Source organism: Electrona antarctica, assembly GCF_951216825.1.
Source record: "Electrona antarctica genome assembly, chromosome: 3".
Lineage (NCBI taxonomy): Eukaryota > Metazoa > Chordata > Actinopteri > Myctophiformes > Myctophidae > Electrona > Electrona antarctica.
The window spans coordinates 227,606-253,484 of NC_136808.1; the positions used below are offsets into that span (position 1 = coordinate 227,606).

The following is a 25,879-nucleotide window of genomic DNA, read 5'->3' on the forward strand; positions in this document are numbered from 1 at the left end:
TCCGACCCACTCAGAACCGTTTAAAAAAACAGTATTAGGCCCGACCCCCCTAGAACAGTATAGGCCTTATGCCATCTGCTCATAGATTTCCCATCGGGAACAAATTAGAATTCCACTCATGTTTCACCATGCACATAATTGTTCTATGTTTTTCTTTTCTAAGACACTGTATTTTGCTAAAACGCTGTTACCCTTCCCTACCTAGTATTAGGATTCATTTGATCATTCCTTCTCCCCTCAATTGATTAATATGGTATTTTGACTATTCATTTTCCAGATCCCAGATCTGCCACATTATATAGATTATGTAAACTGAATTATCCCATCTTTGGACAATCTAAATTTCCTTCCATTAGGATTCATTATCCCACCTCATTATATTTTTATTATTTTAGATTTGATTCATATTTTACCTCTGAATTTGGAATATCCCTCCATTGTAAACATTTAACCTTTACTATCCCCGAACCACCCCTTGACCTTACATTGAGATATTTAGAATAGGGACATCTTTCCCTTCCATTTCATTTTATTATTTTGTTTTCATCACCTTGAGTTTGACTTGATTAGGCATATATATCCTCCCCTGGATAGACTTGATTCTATATTTGGCCTTCATGGTACTAATGGACTCGCCAGGAAGCGACACGACATCATCAATTACCCTGTCCCCCCCCCTTTCCAAGCTCTGCCTGGTATAAGAACTGTATCTGTCAATGAGAAAGTATAGGCTGAGATTGTCACCTATGGGTCACCTGTTATGTCACCCATCCTGGGGGGCGGGGCGAAGATTCGGCTCCGACAACGAGCCAAACCATCCAGTGTCTGCTCTGATGAGCTACAAAGAACTTTGTTGTCAAATGACACTTTCGACGGCGTAGGAACGCTGCAACATTGCTGAGTTCTTTGAGAACCCCGAAGACCGAAGAAGATCGAGAGAGAAAAGTCATTCTGTCTCTCTCCCACAGTACCATCTAAATAAGGAGTGATTGTTTGCCTAGTCTTAAGTCAAAACTATTTTTTATTTTTCATTGTTCCTGGTTCCACTGCCTTAGTATAGAGTTAATGTTTATTTCTCATCTCCCAATTGACCCTTATATTATTTTAAATTTAATTCCCTGAAGATTGATTATTGATTATTGATCACATTTGACACTTCATCCACAAAACGTGATGGAGTTGATGGATCTGTAGATCTGCTACTTTGGTATTTTTTGTGGACATGTGTCAAGTGTTCATGTTTTGTCATCTTGCCCTTTGACCATCAGTTTTATCACCCTCCACAGGCCTAATCATCTCAGACCTATATTATTATATCATATTATATTATGGATTGCCTGACGCCAAGCTCAGATTTTATATCTTAATTAGGCTCCATACTGTCTGCCTGTAGTCAAAAGTTAGCTGGCATATTGAGAGGTCTATTTGGATAAACACTACATGCATTTGACCTTGGTGCCCAGTGAGAAAGTAGATAGGAGTATTTCTCTCTGTCTCTGCTAGCAGGGAAAGAATGTTATCTACAGGTTGCCTGGCAACGCCAGCGTCCACGCTTTCCCGGTCTATGGCTTTCATGACGGAAACTAAGGAAGCTGTCCCGATATCAGTCTCATCAGCTATGTGCTGGTCCAATCAGCGTTCGACACCTAGTGCCAGCGTGGCAAAGTGGAAATTAACTGTGTGTTCAGCCAATGAAATGTGTATCAACAATAACGTATTCTACAGTATGAATAGCCTTTGAAATGAATTGTTCGTCAGAGACTACCCTGTGCCCTTTTGGTGGTACAGGGGAGAGTGTAATTTGGCTGTCTGTGGATCTGTTCTGTCTCTCTGATCTGAAAATGAATTAACTAAACCATAATCTGCTGACTGGACAATCCTTCTTCCTGGTGGTTTCATCTTTTTTTTGGTTAACTAAAGGTATTTTTCTAAAAGAGTATTTCCTGCTTAAAGTAATCCTGTTAAAACTAATTGAACTTGGTCATAGGCTCTCTGCCTAGTTGTGGTGCTGAGTATTCCTCCGTACTTTTAAATACTTTCTTAGAAGTATTTCTGTGTACTCTTTGAGTACTTTCTCAAGAGTAGTTTTATAGTTTTAGCCCTGTGTAGCTCAGTAATTCAGTAATACAGTCCTTTTATATCCTTGGAATCATTAATTGTCCCTTTGGCATTTTATATGCAACAAATGGGTTTTATCTAATGATAAAGCCATCAGTAACTATGTGTATGCAGGCGCTTTCATAGTTATATGGAGCATTTACCGTGGTGACGTTGATTAGGTAGCCTAATTTAGCTTATTCACCCAGCTGGGTTCAACGAGACAGCAGTGTCTCGTTAAGCCCCGACGTTTCCAAAACGAGCTATTGCGGATGAATCGATGGACGGTCTTATAAAACATTTAAGCATATGGCAAGTTAACTTAAGTTATTGCTGAGCAGTAAGCAGCTCATTTGGTTGGCAAACCAGAGGCCAGCCAGCGGTAGCAAGTTCAACAACCACCGTTCTATTCTGTCACTTTGGTGCGCTGCTGCTGATCATCGCCTCCTCCTCCTTCAGTCACATATAGTATAATAGCCTAAACTGTAAAAGTTAATCACCAACATTCACCAGCTCAGCCCTCTTCATATTAAATAAATACATTACACAAACAACAGAATTGTTCGGGCAGAGATTGAGAACTCTAATCTCTGGTACCCCGATTTATATTGTAAATCCACTGTTAATTTAACTCTGAGAGTGTACAAATGGAATCAAATGGACCTGTTTCATTTGGTTCCATTTGTACACTCTGAGTTACAGAACCATAAGGGTCCATTTGGTTCCTAACTATCTCTAATTGAGCTAGGTACCCCCTGGAACTCCCTCAAGTACCCCTAGGGGGACCCAGACCCCACTTTGGGAACCCATGACTTATAGCCTTATCAGATGCACACAGTGAATATCTTTAGATTTGGACCAACTATTAACACGTTTAATTGATTGATTTTGTGGGCAATTATATAGACATGTCTTGACAACTACATATTTATAGCCAGGTCTATTTCAGAGGAAATAGACCACATTTGTGATTTGCCAAAAAATAATTGTAACAATGCTACTAATTCAATGAATAGGTGTAGTGAACACAAATTCTGCACAAATCTTCACAATAACCCCAGACCATTCAAACATACAACATCATTTGGGCTGAATAGGGATTTTATTATGCTGCGGAGAGCAGAGTTGCAGTGCCAGAACGTCACATTGTATTTACAAAAAAATAATGTAACAATGGTCCGGTGTTAGGGGACACACAAGAAATCCACCAATTTCCTTGCAATAGCCTAACATAAGAAATAAGACTGTAAGACGTCCAGTGGTTGGCGGGCTCTGGGTTGTTGGTTGGAAGCCATGGGGCAAGGCACCTCTTCCTGGTGGTGATCATCAGCATGGGGCCGTTCACTTTCTGCGACGGGTATGAGCGCCCTTCTTGCTGCTGCAAAGTGTCAATAGCACATGATACAGATTGTCAGTGGTGTTGTTAAAATACTGTTCAGTCAGTGTCACACTAAAACTCGACAGACAGACAGACAGACAGACAGATAGACAGATAGACAGATAGACAGATAGATAGATAGATAGATAGATAGGGGACATGGATACAGTGATGGTGCGGGCTGTGGGGACTTACTGCTTCTGTAGCTCGTCAATTCGGTTCCTGAGCGAGATGACCTGAGAACATACGAGACAGACAGACATTTGACCAGTGGTGGAAAGTACTGTAACTACTGTAGTACGTTTACTTAAGTACTGTAGGCTACAATTTTGAGTATTTCCAATACTTTTACTTCTACTCCACTACATCTCAGATGCAAATATTGCACATTTACTCCACTACATGCATTTGGAAACTTTAGTTACTAGTTACTTTGTAGATTATATATAAAAACATACATTAACCCCTTCAGCCATATAATACATTTCAGCCATTTGAAAATAGCCGATCTACAAGCTCACAATGCGTCGCATTGCGACGCATTTGTGAACGTGTAGATCTGCTATTTTCAAAAGATTTTTATACATTTGAAAACTTGAAATGGGACATTCTGCATAATGAGTACTTTTACTTTTGTGTTGTATGGCTTTCGGCTGTGTTTCGACTGCCGCCCTCCCCCTCATACAACACAAATGTTGTGTCAAACCATGTGACTCCCATTGGAAATGCATTGCGAGCTTGCATCAGCTATACATCTCATACAACAAGCATACATCAATCTGTTGCGACCGTGTGAGTCGCCCCTTACTTGTAACGGAGTAGTTCTATATTGCAGTATTGATGCTTTTACTTAAGTAAAACAAGTGAGTACTTTTTCCACCACTGCTGGCATGCAGCATTTAGTTAGCTACTGACCTCATATCATGATATAATTTAGTTAATAATGAATTGCATTTTTATAGCGCTTTTCCAAGTGCTCAAAGCGCTTTACAATGGTTAATTCATTCATACATTGGGAGGTGAAGCGGCAAACAGTCGACACCAGCGTCCTCACTTCCCACATTCACACACCAATGGTGGCGAGCTCACACCAACCGACTCATTGGAGGCAATGTAGGGTTCAGTGTCTTGCCCAAGGACACTTCGACATGTGGACAGGAGGAGCCGGGATTCAAACCGCTGACCCAGGGATCATTGGACGACCTGCTCTACCTCCTGAGCCACAGCTGTTAGCTACTGACCTCATATCTCTGCCTGTTAAGTTTCTCAAGGGTGTCAAATTTGTCTGCCTCTAAGTTGTGCATCCAGTTCCACAGTTCCTGGGCCTTCTCCCTGAGAATCAATGGCACATCAATCTTAATGTCAACAAATATATATAACAATTCCACACCAGAAATTGTATTTTATTTGTCTTCATTAATTGTTGTCAAATCCCTCCTGTGGGTCACCTAAGCTTGTCATCACTGAGACTGTCAACGTTGTCGATTGTTTTGCATCTCTCCAGCAAGACCTTCCTCTTCTTCTCTCTCTCTGTCTGCTTCTTTCCTCGCTTCGCCTCCACCTTGAACAGAATAAAAATCACAAACAACCAGGCTTGCTTGTTTGGTTTATCTCCAGGTAAAAAGGTGCATTTAAACTGGATGTGATGAAAAAAATCACACCCGTGTGAACTGAGTGGTGCAAGGTCTTATACAGCCTGATCAGCTGTGGTCTGACGTAATGTCAGTGACCTGAGTAACCATGCTCATTTTTTTGGGTCCCACGTAAAGGTACACACACGTATACAGGTACACACATACATAGACACATACAGACAAAGCTGGTTGTTGGAGTGGTTTGCACCACTCAAAAAATGCAGTGAATTAAACAATGGCTGTTCCTCTGTTCGGTTTGGTGAAAATCACTTGAATAGGAACAAATTCAACTTGGGCAATTTGCACCACTCTGGTCATAGACGTGGAATATTGCCCAATGTGGTGTTACATCAACATTGAGAGAAGCACAGGAAGAGCGTTTTTTCCATCGTACCTTCTGCAGGCCACTGTAGCCACATCCCATGTTGGTTAGAGCGGACTTCTTCTTGGCATCATCCACAGCCTTCCTCCCCATGTCTGCTTCCTCCTTTCTCTGCCTCTCAGCCTGTCAAAGGACCAATCAAAATGTAAACAAATCATCCAAATGGCAATTCAGATTTACAATGACTCTACACACCATCTTAACCCACCATCATTTGATCTCTCATATTGCCATCAGCCATTACCGTACAGCAAAAAAGGGTTGCAAGACTTTGTTTGTTTAAATAGCTCTACCACCAAATCCATACAGCCCATGATCACTATGTTGCTGTGTTATGGGAATGCATTTTTATATAGTATTTTAATGCATTTGTATTTATTCTATGAAATGGTTTTATTCTTGTATACTGACTGGCAGTGTGCCAAAGGCACATTTCCATTTTATGTTACATTTTATGGGCAATAATGTTTTCTTTATCTTTATCAAGCAGATATTTTCTGTATTATTCAATCCAGGTATCCAAACCACACAGGCATAAAAAAAACATGTAATAGATTGACCCATAGATGTCAATCTTTACAAACCTCAGTATATTTTTGCTGCCAATCTTTACAGATATAGGATGGGATACTGTAACGACACAGCTGTTTGTGCGTATTGTTTTATCTTGTATATAGTGCAGGCTATTACTGTATATACTGTCAGATAGTTGTTAATTTGGTCAACACACCATTTGCACCATAATCCCATGTGCAACGCACTGACTTTTGTTTAGTTTTCTCGCACCTTAACTTGAAGTCCATAGCATATCATGAACAGTATATCTGCTGCTATGCTCATGCACCTTTATGTCTTACCTCTCAGGTACTACACTGACCAGCTCAGTGACCTTGTGGGTTAGAGTGTCCGCCGTGAGACTGGGAGGTCGGGGTTCGATCCCCGGCCGGGTCATACCAAAGACTCTAAAAATGGGACCCAATGCCTCCCTGCTTGGCACTCATCATCAAGGGTTGGATAGGGGGTAAGTCCCTGCGACATACTAGCGTCATGTCCTGGGGGTGTACTTGTACATCAAGCTGCCTCATGCTACAGAAACAGGAGATAGGCTCCTGCCCTATGGGCCTCATGGCTCGGCAAGGCTTACTACTACTACTTACCGCACCTTGGGCTCCATTTTCGTCACCGCTAAACCCCTTATCCCTAAACTTCTTTGCATTTTTTTACTATTTTGCTAAACATTTTTGAATAGTTAAAATGGCCAGTCTACAAGCTCACAATGTGTCAATGTAGATTGTCTAGTTGAACTATTCAAAAATGTTTTCAAAATAGTAAAAAAGGCAAAGAAGTTTAGGGATAAGGGGTTTAGCGGTGACGAAAATGGAGCCCCCTATGTCTTACCTCAAGTACTATGTGTATGTAGAATTGTAGATAATTGGTTTGTTTCTTACTGATTGTCTGTCTGTCTGTCTGTCTGTCTGTCTGTCTGTCTGTCTGTCTGTCTGTCTGTCTGTCTGTCTGTCTGTCTGTCTGTCTGTCTGTCTGTCTGTCTGTCTGTCTGTCTGTCTGTCTGTCTGTCTGTCTGTCTGTCTGTATGTATGTCTGTCTGTCTGTCTGTCTGCCCGCCCTAATGAAGATGCATTGCGGGTATTTATGATTCAAGAGATTTTATTCATTACGCTCATACTGTACATGTATGTGCATTGAAATGTTGTATTAGAGTTGTGACCTCAATTTATTCCAAACAAAAACATTGAACGTTGGAACATGTAAAATGAATGGAATCACCGAAAAACAGATGTATGTTTATGAGTGCTGGAAAGAAACTTGCATATTTGAACTCTAATTCCCAATTACATACCTCACGTTTGGCCTCGCGTTCTTTGGCCTGTTCAGCACGAACCCTCTGAATTTCAGCACGCTCAGCCCTGCGCTTCTCCTAAACAAAGTACAGTAAGGTATTCTTTAATATTGCTTGGGGCTGAATATGAAGTACTGTCCTGCAAAAATGTCACCAAATACCTCATTTTCTTTTTGCTTTAAAATGTGGTTAATTTGGTTGATTTAGATGTAATTTAGATACGAACATATGCCCTTCAGGAGAAATATCCTGGATAGTTTACAAAATCACACCTGTGTGAACTGAGCGGTGCAACTATGTGATTGTTATAGCCGGTACTGTACTGAACTAGTGCAAACCCCAGGTCACACAGTGCTAGGTGCCCAACAGTGCCACCCCAGGTCACAGAGTGCTACTGCAGCTGTCCATGCTGAAACGGACATACATACATACATACATACATACATACAATACATACATACATACATACATACATACATACATACATACATATGCGGACACACACACACACACACACACACACACACACACACACACACACACACACACACACACACACACACACACACACACACACACACACACACACACACACACACACACACACACACACACACACACACACACACACACACACAGCTACGTATACTGGAAAGGCTATAGGCATCTCTCAAAAACTGTTGGATCTCACAATTCTGTCTTTGAGACTAATAAGTTCCTCCTCTTCCTTCTTCCTGCACTCAAAGTGACAGTCTATCAGCCCCTGCAGTTCATTCAGGTCCTTGTTCTGACGCTTCTTCTGGATGTCCTGCGGGAAGCCAAAAGAAGAACGTATAGTCAGCCAGAGACAGTTCAAGTCAACGTCAGTGTTGTTTTTGACAGCAAATTGTGTGTTTCCTAGTATGAAAAGTATGAAAGAAATCATTAACATGGTGAAACACATCTTGATGACATCATCAAGATGTGTTTCACCATGTTAATGATTTTTTTCAGACCTCCAGTTCTAGGAAACACAGCATGGGGGGGACTTTTTTATTATTTCCACACAACAGCTCTAAGGTATATTAATGACATAGTAAAATGTTGAAAATGAGTGGAATGCCCCTTTAACTTGGTTCCTGTGTTTGGCTCTGCTTTTGGGTTCAACTTTCTGCATACCATGACAGTGTTGCACTGCAATGCGTTGTGAGGTTGTAGATTGGTTATTTTCAGCATGCAACCAAGTGTAAAATGACTTGTACTGGATCTCTTGTTCACTAGTCCCTTCCTAACATTTTAGTCTAGTTTTTAGCTGTTGATTAAATTGTCAATACATTTAGTCTTAAGTTTTAGTCATCATAGCTTAGTTTTCATTTAGTTTCCATTTTGTTTTCGTCAGTGGAAAAAGGTAGTTTACGAACATCTTTTCATTTAGTCGACAAAAACAACACTGATCAACACGTTGATGCCTGATGGTGGTACATGGGTTAGCCAGGCATTTAGGAATGCTAAATATGAACTGGGGGGAAATAGCAGATCTACAAGATTAGCTATGTGTCCCTTTATTCCTGTATATGGAGTTCTGTGTCAGCCATGCATTTATAGTTAGATTTGGTGTAGAGAAATGAAATGAAATGAAATGAAATCTATATTTACCCAGGGTATCTGGGCTAAGCTCAAGAACTTGTTTCCAGCCAGGCCCTGCTCATAGAACACATTTCATCGTAGTGGTTGATGCCTTGTTCAAGGGCATTTCAGCGGTGGTAATTTTAACGTGTCGGACGGCTGGTTCGAACTGGGAACCTTCCGGTATCAAGACCGCGCCGCTATCCGTTCGGCCACCGCAGGGTTAGGTTTAGGGGTTAATTAACACAATGTTCAAATAAAGAGACTTAACAACTGCATTCTACCACCAAGTGGCACTGCACACCGCTGGATAGTAGTGAAGACTATAACAGAAAAACTAAGGCACTCCATCTTCAGGTGGAGAAAAAAAAATGTTTTTCTTTGAGCAAAATACTTTTGGCAACCAAATGGTCAGCGGCGCCCCTGCATTCAAGTACACTCTCTGAGTTGCAAATGGATAAGTTATCACTTTTACTGTGTATGAGTAGTGAGTAGCGATCTGATTGACTTTGAGTCAATCAGATCGCTACCACTATTCTTCTATTTATAGTCTAGTGCAGTGTTTCCCAACCTTTTTTGTCCCAGGGCACACTTTTCATAGCCTAAAAATCTCAGGGCACACCTAGATATACGGTGTATAGGCCTATCTATATACATATACATACATATGTGTATGTATGTGTATATAATATATACAGTATATATTTATATATTTATATATTCATATATTCATATATTCATATATTCATATATTCATATATTCATATATTCATATATTCATATATTCATATATTCATCATTCAATATTTTGAACTAAAGTTCATGGTTCCAAAAAATGAACTATTGTAGTTCTTTTTCGTTCTTTCTTTTTTGAATTATTATTATTATTATTACCACAGTACCACAGCCCATAGCCATATAGAACCTCAGACTTTATTGAATAAAAAAACTTTGGGGAATTTAATAATAAAATTCCTTGAAGAAAAATACATTTTGGAGAAAAAATAGCTCATATGCAATGTGAAATGCCACCTAATTCTTAATCCTTTTCCTTGTCTTTATTATGGGCCAACTTGTGAAAGATGCATGCTTTTATTGTGAAGGGTCTCAGTTCTCACCATAGATATATCTATGGTTCTCACAGCCTGCATATTTCCACGTGCTGAAAATAGCTGATCGACAAGCTCACAGCGCGTTGCGTCCGCAACGCGTTGTGAGCTTGTAAATCAGCAATTTTCAGCATGGAACACGTGTACGACGAAGAATAAATCAGGCATCACTCATGCGCTTCTGTGGAGGGAGGGAGATATATTGTGTTGGCCGAACGAGGCGATCATGTATGGACAGTTGGACAGCTATTTTTCGTGGCACATTATGTTTAATCACAACAACGTCACGTTTACTTGACCTCCTCAGTATTTGGGTCGGGACATGTAGGACTGTATGTGTCTGCTGTCTACGTGCATATGCGCGAAATGTAGCGTCTTCTGGATGCATCTCTTTTGCATTAACATTTCAATGGCCGAGGGTCGTTAGAGTCTATTGTTCCGTCGTTATCGCACGTCTAATGGTTAGACGTGTGACAACAACAACGACGCAACAATAGGACGCCTGCAGCCCAGTAGCTATAATATTGCTTTCGGGGGAGGGTTAGTGTTATTTTCGGTCAAATCAGGCGGCATACACTAGACTCTAGTGTATACCCAAACTATGGCTGTAGCCCACCCTCCAAATCTTGTAGAGTAATTCAATCAATCTGTAATCCATTATGTCCAGCAAGGTGAAGCAAACACAATTGAAACCGTTCCAAATATTCAGAACCATATACAATTATACAGTATGAAACAATATGACACTACCACTTTTTTCTGACATAATATTCTTGGGACTAATATGTTCTGTGCAAAACTGTAGTTCCCGGTTTCCAGAAGATGGAAGCTATATGGGACACTGAGCCGTAACAATTAAGAAACAGGCCTAGAGCCTGATATTAGTTGATACATTAATTTGTAACAGAAATAATGTTGGGAGTGGGGGGATTTATGGAATGAAATCAAAATGTCAGTGCTCGTCTTTGGCAATTAACTCTCAAGGTGGCAAATGTGAGATACTCCCAGCCTGAATGGTGGCCCCAGTCAGGGTCCTATAGCTGTACCTTGAAGCTACCAGGTATGAATGTGTGCCCTGGTAAAGGTACCTAGAAGCTACCAGGTATGAATGTGTGCCCTGGTAAAGGTACCTTGAAGCTACCAGGTATGAATGTGTGCCCTGGTAAAGGTACCTAGAAGCTACCAGGTATGAATGTGTTCCCTGGTAAAGGTACCTAGAAGCTACCAGGTATGAATGTGTGCCCTGGTAAAGGTACCTAGAAGCTACCAGGTATGAATGTGTTCCCTGGTAAAGGTACCTAGAAACTACCAGGTATGAATGTGTTCCCTGGTAAAGGTACCTAGAAACTACCAGGTATGAATGTGTGCCCTGGTAAAGGTACCTAGAAGCTACCAGGTATGAATGTGTGCCCTGGTAAAGGTACCTAGAAGCTACCAGGTATGAATGTGTGCCCTGGTAAAGGTACCTAGAAGCTACCAGGTATGAATGTGTGCCCTGGTAAAGGTACCTAGAAGCTACCAGGTATGAATGTGTTCCCTGGTAAAGGTACCTAGAAACTACCAGGTATGAATGTGTTCCCTGGTAAAGGTACCTAGAAACTACCAGGTATGAATGTGTGCCCTGGTAAAGGTACCTAGAAGCTACCAGGTATGAATGTGTGCCCTGGTAAAGGTAAAGAAGAGTGCTTAAGAAGATGCTCAGTTAACTTACGTCAAAGTCGACTTTCTCACCATCAGGGATCTTAGGTGCACTTGGTCTATAGAACAGTAAGAAAACAAAAATAGTTTAATTCTTAAGGTTGTTTATTATTATTATTATTAATAATAATAATAATAATAATAATAATCTCTCTCTCTCTCTCTCTCTCTCTCTCTCTCTCTCTCTCTCTCTCTCTCTCTCTCTCTGCCCACTTTGTTTTAGTTTTGTTTGTTTTACACCACATAATATTGAAACGTATCCATTGGCTAATCAGAGAACACTCTTCCGCCTGTTTCAGTATCTTATATTCTTTTAGGAGTTATTTTCTCATTATCTACATTACTCATAGCATAAAAGTCATACAATTTATACAGGTAATGGGCTTGTGGTTATGTTGACTATAGTGTCAGTGTGGTGTGCTCTACTTCTATTGGCCAAATGAGAAAAGGGACCTTCATAAATGGAGGGGGAAAAAAGTTTATAAATGTGTGTTTGTGCGATTACCATAACCTGTTGTTATTGTAGCGTACTAGTGGTCTCTTATATAATTTGGAAGCTTGTCCATTTACACTTATGTCCCATTTGTAGGATGAGCAGCACAGACAGCTGGTTATGTGAGCCGATCCCCAGTGTATTCCCCTGATGGTACTGACTCGATTGGCTCCTGATTGGTTAGCTTAAGTCCCTCTCGGAGAGAGTCATATGGGGTCCAGCCACTAGATGGCACGGACACATGAAACACAAGTGAGCCGTCTGGTAACTTGTGGTTGCCATTTTGGCAAATGTTTTTGTAGCGTTACCATTTGCCAAAATGGTAAATGGTTGGTATTCACCCATGCTTTGAGTTGCTTAGTAGTGGATTGGATGATTGCACTTTCCCACCGTAATATGCATATGCTTCCTAGCAGTAATGCTAGGAAGGCCCCCAGAACCGAGCTCGTCCCATGTGGAGGCACTCCTTAAGTGGCCCGCAGAGCGGTCCCCAAGGCAGTCAAGCGAACCTTCGGGGACAGAGCGTTCAGTGTGGCAGCCCCCCACCCTGTGGAACTCTCTTCCAATAGAGATTCGCCATGCTCCAACACTGGACTCTTTTAAGGCTGCCTTGAAAAGACACTTATTTTCTCAGGCTTATGGCATATAGTCTTTGATTGTTGTTGGTACATTTTGTAAAGCGTCCTTGGGTTCATGAAAGGCGCTATATAAATTCTATCAGCCGATTTCAAACGAAAGGTAATACAAAAACTGTTACTGTGGACGACACCATCCACACAGAATGAGCACACTTGGAGATGAAATGTAAATGCTATTGCATTATACTGTATATTCACTTAAATGTGTTCATTATTGCGAACGCAGTGATTGCGAACGCAGTGAGCATTTACTATGAGACCCAGCAGATCATGTCTGTCTGTCTGTCTGTCTGTGTGTGTGTCTGTGTGTGTGTGTCACGCTGTAACACCACCCGCCCACCACCAGAGGGCGCAGCTGTATCACACACAAAAATGCACACACACACGCACGCACGCACACACACACAAAACTTAACTTAAAAAAAACTTAACTTAAAAAAAACTTAACTTAAAAAAAAACTTAAAAAGGAAAAACTTAAAAAAAACTTAACTTAAAAAAAAACTTACCTTAAAAAAGAATCTTAAAAAACACAAAAAAAGAGAACTTAAAAAAAACCTTAAAAAATTACGTAATTTATTCTAATTGTTGTTTTTGCAATTTACGAGCTGCGTTCGCTTCCCGCGTTCGCGCGTCTTACTTGTCATATATCTTATTTCATTAGAATTTTCTAAATTGCATTTTCATTTTAATATTGTCCACTAATTAGCAGGGCATTTTTTGAAAATTGAAAATCAAATGATCTTTTATTTATAATTTGAATTGTGTCATAGAATGAGCACATCTGTAGATTAAAACGGGGCGGCTGTGGCTCAGGAGGTAGAGCAGGTGGTCCAATGATCCCTGGGTCGGCGGCTCGAATCCCGGCTCCTCCTGTCCACATGTCGAAGTGTCCTTGGGCAAGACACTGAACCCTACATTGCCTCCAATGAGTCGGTCGGTGTGAGCTCACCACCATTGGTGTGTGAATGTGGGAAGTGAGGACGCTGGTGTCGACTGTTTGCCGCTTCACCTCCCAATGAATGAACCATTGTAAAGCACTTTGAGCACTTGAAAAAGCGCTATAAAAAAGCAATTCATTATTATTATTATTAAATGTAAATGCTATTGCATTTTAGATTATTTTTTGTCTCAAGAAATGCGTTAATGACCTGAAAATGAAAAAGCATTTGTCTTATTTCAATTGACTTTTTGTATTTGCCATTTCATTTGAATTTTGGCAGCTTTATGCTTCCATATCAACCATTATACAACTTTCACACTCTTCATTTCACTTGCACTACGATAGTGCAGATTGTTCATACTGTGTGTGTCCATGGCCAGAGATGCTTCTGTTCCATGATGTCATGCATGCATCGTAGGGACAACTACAGTATAATGTACTATTAAGAACTAAACACATTATCACATTTGGAACAACATACTCACTTGAACTTTGGCTTCTCCTCTGTTCATTTGGTCCCAACATAACAACGGGGAGAAAAAGAGTTGGTTTCGTTAGAGAAACACATTTGTAAAGAGTAACCAGGTTTCAAAAGGCGAAATTGGGTGTTTTATTTGCTGGGTTAATGGGGGAAACTGTAACTGTGGTTACATACTGTAGACTGTATTTTCAGTTGTGTTATATTTTGTAACACTTCACAATGTGGCCATATTTCAGTCTCTTACCAATGAAAAAGAATTGTAAATACACAATAGTAAAGAGTGGTCTGGTCACCTCAAGTTGTACATTTTTATAACATGCACAACTTTAATTCCCCTACTACGTGCATGGAAGTGGAGAATAGAGACTTAAGTGATTCTACCATAAAGCCATGTAATTTAAATAGAGGGGAGCTTTCAAAGTTTAAAACAAGGGGTTGTATTAGTCCGGCAGCCAACAGGTATCTTTTGTTTAAAGTGCAAAATAGTCTTTTTTATTGGCTTATACATACATTCATGAATCCACTTGCTGACCGGCTGTCGGCATTCAGCAAATGTTTTTATGGGGGTTTACCAATACCATTAGCATCCTATATAAGGCACACAAAACACTCCTTGGGCTAAAAACGGCCATAGCCGTCATGACAAATGTGATGAGGTCAGCACATTTGGCTATACAAGTGGCTATGGCTGTTTTTAGCCCAAGGAGTGTTTTTTGTGCAAAACTAATGCTTGGAATGGATTCAGAATCATGAAAACCCCCTAGTTTGACATGCTACTTAAAGCATAAGGAAGGTTTGACATTTTTGCCTTCTATAGGATGTTAATTTAATGGTAGGATCACATATAAACCCCTATAAAACAAATTGCTCAATAACGACAGCGGGTCAGCAAGTGGATTCATGAATGTATGTATATAGACAATACTTTTGGCCAATAAAAAAATACTATATACCAAATTTCCCAGTCCACACCCCCGACTGCCGGACTATATTACATGAAATCAACCATGCATTCTTTCTCTGTTACATTACAGTATATTTGAATATCTTAGGGAGATTTTCATGAAGTTCTTAAAGAAGAATATTGTTGTGTACTTGCAAACCTTTTCCATGAATTGACTATCACGGGCTGTCTTCAGAAAATAGTTAATTTTGGTTTGAATTAGTGTGTAAATATGCTAATACTTGTTTAGAGCTTGTTGCTCTAAATATACTTCAACACACACTTACAAAAAAAACACTACAACAGGATTGTCAGTTTGACTGTCCTACAATAGTTAATTGTATTGCTAATGAAAACTTCAAAATAGTTGTTATTCTTTCGAATTAGGAATTTTGGATTTGACTTGACGCTCACACTCAAATCAACAACAGGCAAGGCAAGAGCGAATCAGCAGGAAATACAAACTACCATCTTGTTCTCCCTCTTCTGGCAGGGCATATGATCATGTCATGTCATGCAAAAGGAGAAAGAAGCAGAGCATAGATGAGCTGTGGGTCATTATAGCTTGGTGCCCTCGGCTCAGACATTAAATTTTGATATTGTATCTTGAGGATTTGGAATACTGGAGTTTTCCCAATGGCATTATAATTTAATACTGTACTTCTGTTATGTCCATTTTGTTATTGCCATGTGTTTTGTATATATATACATACATACATACATAGTATGTATTGTGTATATAAACACCCATGAACCTTTAGAACCTTTGATCAGTACTTTTGGATGACTAACTGGACTTCAGTGTCCAGTTACAGATTGTACAAAACCTCCATGTCTGACTAATATGGAAAGACCAACTTCAACCAGAGGCGTCATTTTAGAAAAAAAAATGTTTGGCAAGAAAGTGACCACCTTAAGCTCTTTATTTAAAACATAAATAGCAGAAATAGCCAGTCTATCGCATCGCATTGTGAGTGTGTAGGGCAGGCTAGATCAGCTATTTTAGCTTGCCTATAATTGCATTCTCAAAATAGGGCCATCAATTTGAAGGTGGCTTAATGAAAGTATGATGCCAGACAAGACACATGTCTGTAACATGTTATGTGGGGCAATTACCATCGTCTGGGACCCCAAACGACGCCCCTGATTATAAAGCAGTCAGAAGATCAGATAGAAGAATGCAAGTGAACGTACCTTCCTCTTCATAGGCCTCTGCATGCAGCAAAGCGTCCAAAGCAAGAGCAGAATAAGACAGAATAAGACAACACTCCAGAGGCTTGCGGTGGCAGATTGCAGCTTTGTGTGTCTCTACAATGCAGAGCTTAAAAAGCGCATTTACCCAAATTGAGGTGTTCTTATATTCTTACATGTGTATTGTGTATATACAAACACAATTTTGAAATTAATAAACAATGCACATGAGCATTAGAGCAAATAGATATAAGATTCTGAATTTCATTGACTTACAACACCCCAATGTAAACGCTTCAGAGCAAATGGAGATAGCAGTGTCAAACAGCTTAAAACCACCACATTCTTCATTCAAGCACATAGATAAGAATGGACAGTACATGGACCAATGGGAGATGAAGAAATGGCCTTTTACATGAGAGCAGCGCCCACGCCCTCCATTCTGTTAGGGATGGTCATATTTGCAAATTTCATATACTGTATGTCAATAGGTGGCCATCAATGGAGAGCAGCGTTAAGTCATGTAAAGAGCAGTTTGTTTTCTTTTAACTCCCCTTATACACAGAATACACGTTCAAAACACACGTGGGAAATCTGTCATGAAATAAATGTGATGGAAACAAGGCAAATCCTTTTTTTCTTTTTGGATTACCTAATTGGACTAGCTAACGACAATGAGAATTGCAAGGATTTGTTTGCTATTGCTGATGGATCCTACAGGATGAAAGTCTTTGTTGCCAGACAGATACTGATTTGTGAGTCTTAAAGCAGATGTGACTTATGTTCATTGGAATAATAAATTTAAGTCACATCTGCAGTCATAGAATGATGACATTGGGTAGGGTGGTGGCTGGGTTTCTGTAGGGAACAGATCATTAAACAGATAATGGCTATAGGTGCTAGCTTGATGCTGCTGGCACGCCATATTTTCCAATAGATGTGCATTGCACAGGTATAAGGAAGGGACTGAGACAAGGCCAAAGCAGTGCTCAGTGTCTAGGATGTTGTCAGTGGAAAACTTTACATGCACACGAATACCTTGTACTGAACCCAATTAAGACTCTGACCATTCTGGTGTGTCACTTTAGCGTGATTATCTTAATCAGAATAAGGACAATAGGCATTCAATGGAAAGAGTACAGTATACTTAACTAGAACATTCTAATAAAGAATGATACTGTTACTGTGGATTACTTGTGTTGAAAACTATTGATGCAAAAGTACAAATTACAAAAGTATAGTTACTTTGAATATGAGTAACAGTTACTTAGTTACAGTACCTTCACTTTGAAAGGGCCAATTATGTGGCATACTGATTTCACTAAAACAAGACGTTTATATAATCTCTAGGAGAAACGGTGCACCCTCAAACTATGTGAACACTTAACTTGAGCACCTCAACCTAATTAATCCCAATAATCACAGTATTGTGCGCATGTAAACCGCTTGCCCTCCACCACGATGCACATCTATTGCAGTCTTCATACTGGGCTTGTATGAAGGGGAGGCACGGTGTGGAAAGACTTGGATGTTAATCTGAACTGAGGCTCAGTGCGCCAGGGACCCCGTAAGATAATTGTTTTGTGATATTTACAGTATATGTTTTTGTCTGTCTGTTTACAGTGGAATGGAAATTAAAAAAAAAAAAAAAAATCCGTGCTGGATTCCAGTGAAAATATATAACAGTGACTTTTTAAACTGTCAGCATTTTGCTAAGGACGCCTTTTAACGATCCCCTGGGGAGCAGAAAAATAGGGGGGATATCTTCCAGACCTTCTGTTCGCTGCTGTATATAGGTGTATCAGTGGCGTGCACAGACATTTAGAGGGGCAGGTGCTCAAGTTAAAAAAGGGCACCTTGTGCAGCGCGTGGAACCGGCCGGTTGCCTTAATCTATTTTGGGCGGGAACCCCTTTTGGTGTTAGCATTATGTTATGCTTTAGCTATTGAAAAATAGCAGATCTACAAGCTCATAGCGCGCCACCGAGTGGCGCGCTATGAACTTGTAGGTCTGCTATTTTCGAAAAATCAAAAAAAAGAAAGAAAAAAAAAGGTTTTTTTTTTTTTTTTTTTTTCCAAAAGGGCACATTGCCAAAAGGGCAGGGGGTGCTCTAGCACCCCCTAGTGTCTATCTGTGCACGCCACTGAGGTGTATATAGAATTGGTGGGGGGTTATGAAGAGAGCCGCCCCGATGCCACATACCTTCTACCTCACGAACCACCTCAGGCTCTGGCTCTGGCTCAGGCTCTGGCTCTGGCTCAGGCTCTGGCTCGGCCTCGGCCTCCGGGGCCACCTCTACCTCTACTATCTCCTCCTCCTGGGCTAGGTGGGGCGGGGCAGCACGGGGCATGCAGTAAAGCCACCAGGTTCAGGGAGAGGTTCAAAAGAAGGGTGATAAATGAAGACCACAGGGATGAGACAGGGACATAGCAAATTACACAACACTTTACCTCGGTCAGCCCCAGTGCCGGCGCGGGTGCGCTGCAGTCAAATCCGGAATGCTATCATTTAACTCTGCATAAGGTTGGAATAAAATCTCCAGATGTTGCTGTGTGTGTGCCCCCCAAGCAAGATAACAACTGTATAACAACGTGCCTTGATTAAAAATAAATATATGGATTCCTATTATGCGAGTAGAATTATTGCCCAAACATGTCATTATACTTGCTTTCACACCAGCGTCGTACAGAATCTGTGATATTCGGTGTGCGACACAAGTATAAATCCCTTCTACAGCTTGGTCATGGCACTGGGGCTGAGCCTATAAAAATTTATGTTTTGGCGAAAACGAGTCATGTGACAAAAAATGACATTTTCAACTGAAAATGTGCGTCAATATTATTAACAAATGAGTTGGTTCAGTTGAAAAAAACAAAACAGTTTTCGCTGAAGCATAAATTAGGCTTTACACAGAGAAAAATAGTGAAGCTTGATTGATTGACTTGGTGGATGAGCATGAGATAGCACTGCTGGAGAAAGGAACAGTGATGGGACAGGAATGGAATGGAGAGATGGGGTTGGGAACAGTTGATGGGAAAGAGATCAAGTTAACGCCGCTGTGCATTAAAAACAGAACGTGACATTAATAGGTTGATGAAATCATTTCCTATGGTGGGAGAACACGCCACACACCACACAGAATGTGGAAAAAGCCCAGACAAAAGTCTCCTTCTTTTTTTGGCCACATTTCTTTAGCATTGTCATTCAAAAAGAAAAAGAAGTCACTCAGTCAGAGATGTCACCCTTAATGTGGAAGTGTTTGACAGGTAGCAGTGTGAGCTTAGATCTTCAGAAACTGAAATCTGAAGGTAATATTAACACTATGTTTAGCCTAGTTGTAACTCTGTCTGTCTGTCTGTCTGTCTGTCTGTCTGTCTGTCTGTCTGTCTGTCTGTCTGTCTGTCTGTCTGTCTGTCTGTCTGTCTGTCTGTCTGTCTGTCTGTCTGTCTGGCCGTCTGGCCGTCCGTCTGTCTGTCCACCCGTCTGTTTATCTGTCCATCTGTCCAGGAGAATCAGTTGATGTTAAATCAGTAATTAAACAAGGGTTTTACGAGTTGTATGTAAAAAAAATAATACAATCGACAGCAAATCATGAATACGGTAAACATCAGTGTCTGGTGAATCATAAAGACAACTGGCTAAGCAGACACTGGGCATCGTCAAACACACGTCAGATTAAGAGTGTGGCGAGGGAACAGCTGGTCTCATTAGTACTGTATGGATGGAGAACATTTTTAAGTGTCAAGTTGATTCAGTCAGGTTTACCTTCCTCGTCTTCACGTTTGGCAAAAAGAAGATATGGTGAAAAGGAAACAAAACAAGCAGAATAATTATTACATCATTATTTATACAGTTCTTTATTGGATTGTTGCTAAATATGCATAAGAACTGTTATGGGTAGATATTCTAAAGTAAATGGTTCTCATCTCCTAAAGTCAACTGTCTGTTTCATGTATTATTGTGTAAATTTGTTATGCTATGTTGATTAATTGAATGCATATAACCACAATGGAAACAAGCCATTTCAGGGTGTTTTTGTGATATCCTTTTACCCTTAATGTAGACAGTACTACAGTATGTGCTGTTTATATTTCTGACTAATAAAGCATTCAATCAATCAATAAATGTCATTACAGAAGCCTTGGCCTTTTATGCTTCAATTGACTATTGGCCACTTTAATAAGCCTGAATTATGCGATTCAGGTTTACAGGTTAAATATTCAGACTACAGACAACCAATAGACACTACGGTTCATTAGGACCAGAGTTGTGAACCACTGAATAATTGTGTATTTATAATAATATTAAGTTATATACTTAAGGGTGCTTTATAGTTAGTTGCGCGACAGTCAGTGTCACTTTCCGAAAATAGCCGATACACAAACAATGCATTGCAGGGCTTATACAGCTATTTTCGGTGTGTGCGCGGCGTGGCACGCAGCCAAGTATAACTCAGGCTCCAACAGGGGACAGAAATGTACTCTTAACGAGGACGAAAGGGAGGAAGAAAAGAGGAAGAGAATAATGGTGGAGGACATTAGGATGGGATGAGAGGGAGGAGAAGGAAGCTGGGGAGGAGGAGAGAAGAAGAGAAGAGACGACAGGGACGGAAATGAGAATGAGGGGGCCAGTCGGAGAGGAGAAGAAATGAGTACATGAAGTAATACATTAAGAAGACAATAACGAAGACAGAAAAGACTAAAGATGACAACAGAATCAATTCACTTTAATCATTATCATTGTTATTTCTAACACTTACCCTCAACTTGATCCCTGAAAAATGGGAAAAGAATATTCTTTAGAAATTATGCATTGTTTGAGGCAATTTACAGGCCTGACAAAATGTCGGAAACAATGTATATTTAGTTAAAGATAACTATACTTAAAGGACATTTCACTACATTTCAAAGTATAAAAACTTGAGTGATTTAAAAACACTTACAATTCCTCAGTGTCAGACATGGTGACAACAATAGACTTTTATCACCTAAGGGAGAAGAAGACATATGGATGAGTTGCTGCATTTATAAGGGCCGTCCTGCAACCAAAAAGTTCCACGTTCAACATCCCCTTTATTGCAACAGCGAGTGTGTTCATCATTAGCGAGGTGGCCTGGCTGACAAAATGACTGGTGGATCAACCAGGTACAATCCTAAAAATATATTCCTCAATGTCCATTTGTAATTAGACACACACCTCTGATTTCTAATCAGACTCATGACTTGCACATGTGGCATGTCTTTCTTATTACGCAGATTGTAACAAAACACCCAATGAAACATGCACTCAGTATAGATCACAGACCCACACACACACACACACACACACACACACACACACACACACACACACACACACACACACACACACACACACACACACACACACACACACACACACACACACACACACACACACACCATCTAATTCAGGGCTTATCAACCTTTTTGACTGGGGACCCCCGGAAATGCTTTGGGCAGCATGTCTCACAACCCCCCCAATAGTAATTGACACAGACAATAACCTTAATAACAGAAAATACAGACATACAGTACAAAATTATAAATAAATACTGAAACCAGACATAATCGTTAAGGAACAATTATGCATGTTCATAGGCCTATGTAAACTCTATATAAAAAACACCACCACCAGTCACCACCACCACACACACACACACACAAATAATTTTGTGACCCACGGGTTGAAAACCCCTGATCTAATTCACCATCATTAAATGATTGTGCTCAGTGAGTGTAGTGATTTGCTGTGTATGCAAAGTGGACAAACTGGACATGAATGAAAGATCCAAGTTTCTGAAAAACATCAGTGTAGTCCAGTTTTAGGCCAACAATGCGTGAAACATAAAAATACCAATGTTATGCGGTTTTTTCTTGTCGCTTCTTGCCAGGAATTTAACATGATTTGAATGTGTCACATCTAGAACCCCAACCATCAACATTGCCAAAGTGCTCTTGACCATGCCATTGAACTGCTCCAAGGGTGTGGTACTACAGGTGACTGTCCTCTGTGATGGATTATATTATAATATCTGTTTGTATGAATCTATATATATAACTGTGCAAGTGTGTATGTGAAAACATTTTAGCCTACATTGAAAGAAGTTATCTTTCTTCAATCATTCTCCAGAATTTGGACATGTTGGTGATGTTAGGATAGGCAAGTTATCATTAAGTCTCTGGCGTCTGGCAAAAATGCAAATGTTGGTCATGGGTGGATGTATGGCCGACTTGCTGACAAATCCAAGGCCTATAACGTGAAAGCCTTTCATGAACATATTTACATTTCATGTATTTTGCTGACACTTTTATCCAGTACATGTGGAACCGTGGAATTTGAGTTTGCTAGCACTGTATCTACTGTAGCACTACTATATACAGGTAACCAGTGAAAAGGAGCAGAAAGTGTTCAGCTAGTGTTCAGAGACACAATGCTCAGAGCTTACTCGTCTGCTCTAAAGCCTACAAAGGGTACATAGCATTTGTGATCCTTTTTGTTATATATAAAGTGTCTTTGGATGACTTTTTCACACTTCGCTATCCAGCACAGCTGCAGAGGTCGCGAGGATTAGAGTGGGATCATATTTCAGACCATCAGCTCGGAGCCTTGTCCAAATAGCTTCACTAATCCCACTGGTCCATCCATTCCGGGCACCACTCATCATATCATGGACAGTACGGTTTACTGTACTGCCGATGAAGAGAACTCCTGATGACCATAACATTAGGTCTAGCATGTGGGCTGCGTGCGGCTGTCTGTCCCTGGCCAAGGTCATTTCCCCAGTGAATCAGCACCATATCAAATGTTAAATACGGATGGGGTAGATACCAAGTATGTATGAGTGACAGTGAATGAGTAACAGAGGGATCGAATGAGGATATCTGGGATGTGTGAAAAACCGACGAAAGGGTAGAGAGAGAATGTGGAAGCATGTCTCAGTAGGTCATAGGAAAGAATGATGGGAGCAAACCGTTCAAGGCTCAACCATTCGGACATTCATTATGAGAATATCACCAGCCTATCCCTATAGCTACAGTTGGGTGCCACCGATATTGTCCCTTATCATTTGACCCATTTAGGCCTGACCTCAAAATTTAAAAAAGATCCTTCTAAATCCTCCAGTTTTCTGAAATAAATATTCTCACGATTTTTCAAAAATAGCAGATCTACAAGCTCGTAGTGCGCCAATCGGTGGCGCGCTACGAGCTTGTAGATCTGCTATTTTTCAATAGCTAAATTATAACAATGTTTAAAACACCAAAAGGGGTTCCTGCCCAAAATGGGTTAACTGTCCTTTTGCGCAGATCACGCAAAACTCAGCAAAAAGAAAAGGACAATATCGATGGCCTCCAACTGTAAGCCATCATCATTTATCATTGGAAATGTTTGTACACTTCAGCAAACATTAGGCGTGTGGTAAGATTTGTGGTCCTGTTACAGCTCAAATGGGCAGAGCATGGCATTAACACGGCCAGTGTTAGCTGTTTAAATCCCGAAGGGGGCTGCCCGTTCTAAAAACGAACACACTCAAGGTAACAGAAGGCACTGTGGATAAACGCGTCCCCCCAATGACATATAAATGGCAAATGTTACACATCCTTTGGCAATGAAGAAGACCGCCAAGCATCAAAGAACCCACGAAACCGCCCTGCTAAAGAATAATCTCCATCCTGCCACATGCAATTCGACCTGTTACTTGTTACTAACAATCTTTTCATTGTTAAAATCAAAAGATTAACTCATTAATTATTGACCCGTTAACATTAACTCTAGATAGGAATTATTTATTTTCCATAATATGTTATAATATATCTGTAGTATCGACAACCTGTTCAGAACACATGAAACATAGAGGCAGCTATGCACAGACATGAAATGAGACAGCTATGCACAAACAATCCCCCACATACCTATCTATGCTACGCAAGCTTATCTCACACACAGGCAGCTGGCACTTTATATACAAAGACTACATGTAAACATACACGCACAAACAAACAAAGGTGCGCACGCTCACACACACACACACACACACACACACACACACACACACACACACACACACACACACACACACACACACACACACACACACACACACACACACACACACACACACACACACACACACACACAACTAGTGCTATGATGAATGTACAACCTTAGATATTTCTTTACCAGTACAATGCTTTATGTTGTTGTTTTTGTCATTTTAATTATTTGTTATTGTTGCGAAAATGTAGAGGAACTGAAAACAAATAAGTTTACATTAGTGTACTTTTATGAGATGTAACAAATTCAATCTTATATCTTGAAGCATTATACAATTACATGTATTAATTAAAAAGTTATTCTAATAATTATTTCGGAAATTATGCAAACCAAGCCCACAAAGCTCATCTCCCAAATACTGCCATCTGCACTCCTGAGCATGAACATACATTTATGTTTAACATGTTTGGTAATTGTACACATACAACCAACCTGCTGGCAGAAATATCCACCCAGTCTCTGCTATAGTGAGGGAACTGATTTTAATGAGCATTCATTGATTAATGTCAAATGTTCTTCTCATACTGTGGGAGAGACAACTTTGTCACAACTCTCCACTTCCCCCTCTATTCTATACAACAAGCAGAGTTTTGGCTTAAAATAACCAAAAATACAAAACAAACATATCACACAAACTATACCTGAAACAGGGTATTTGAGGAATCACCCCTATTGCTGTAGACCGTTCTAAATGCTAATGTCATGCTTAGGCTAAAAGTGTCTGCAACAAGTTGCTCAACAAGAACAATGCATTTTCAAAAGCATGGATATAGTGGCTTCTATCCTTTCCATCTTACCTCAGAGAAGGAGAAAGATGCAAGCTCCCCTGTGGAGGAAGACTGTCTGCAAGTACCTGCGAGCTCCGCGCAGAGAATAAGGCCTTGTGATATAGTGATACTTGATATTCTGAGGTCTGTCATTGGCTGCATGAGGGTGTGAGGTATAGGGGGGGGGGGGAGGCTTGTGGACATCTTAGTTCCCTGTCTCTGGATAAGGAGATAGATGGGATGTTGTAGATGAGAAAAGTGGGCTCAGGTTTAACCCGTTTTGGCCTGACGTAAAAAAAAAAAAAAAAAAGTCTTCTAAATCCTGACGGTTTTCTGAATAAAATCACACCCGTGTGAACTGAGTGGTGTAAGGTCTTATATAGCCTGATCAGCTGTGGTCTGACGTAATGTCTGACGTAATGAAATCACACCCGGGTGAACTGGGTGACCGTAGCAACCATGCTCATTTTTTGGTACGAACAGACAGACAGACAGACAGACAGACAGACAGACAGACAGACAGACAGACAGACAGACAGACACGTAAACTAACAAAGCCAGTCGTAGGAGTGGTTTACACCACTCAAAACC

The 25,879-nt window shown here is 40.4% G+C and overlaps 1 protein-coding gene and 1 long non-coding RNA gene across 4 annotated transcripts; both read right to left on the minus strand.

Moving 5' to 3' along the window:
* Positions 1 to 3,177: 3,177 nt before the first annotated feature.
* On the minus strand, positions 3,178 to 19,785 carry LOC306920058 (troponin T, fast skeletal muscle isoforms-like). 3 transcript variants are annotated; one of them, XM_079496669.1, is made up of 12 exons: positions 18,651 to 19,785; positions 16,452 to 16,469; positions 15,726 to 15,743; positions 14,319 to 14,337; positions 11,775 to 11,820; positions 8,041 to 8,157; positions 7,350 to 7,427; positions 5,504 to 5,614; positions 4,924 to 5,036; positions 4,717 to 4,807; positions 3,671 to 3,711; positions 3,178 to 3,475 (listed from the first exon to the last, which is right to left on the minus strand). In XM_079496669.1, the coding sequence occupies exons 1-12, from the start codon at positions 18,796 to 18,798 to the stop codon at positions 3,439 to 3,441; spliced, it is 837 nt and encodes a 278-aa protein (XP_079352795.1). In that variant the 5' UTR covers positions 18,799 to 19,785; the 3' UTR covers positions 3,178 to 3,438. The 3 variants fall into 3 exon arrangements, with proteins under 3 accessions (XP_079352795.1, XP_079352796.1, XP_079352797.1); XM_079496670.1 differs by lacking the exon at positions 15,726 to 15,743; XM_079496671.1 differs by lacking the exons at positions 15,726 to 15,743; positions 16,452 to 16,469.
* A 613-nt stretch (positions 19,786 to 20,398) lies between these two features.
* LOC306920059 lies at positions 20,399 to 25,462 on the minus strand. The gene is made up of 3 exons (XR_013789607.1): positions 25,319 to 25,462; positions 21,391 to 21,435; positions 20,399 to 21,221 (listed from the first exon to the last, which is right to left on the minus strand). It is a non-coding gene; the product is annotated as an uncharacterized lncRNA (long non-coding RNA).
* Positions 25,463 to 25,879: the final 417 nt, after the last annotated feature.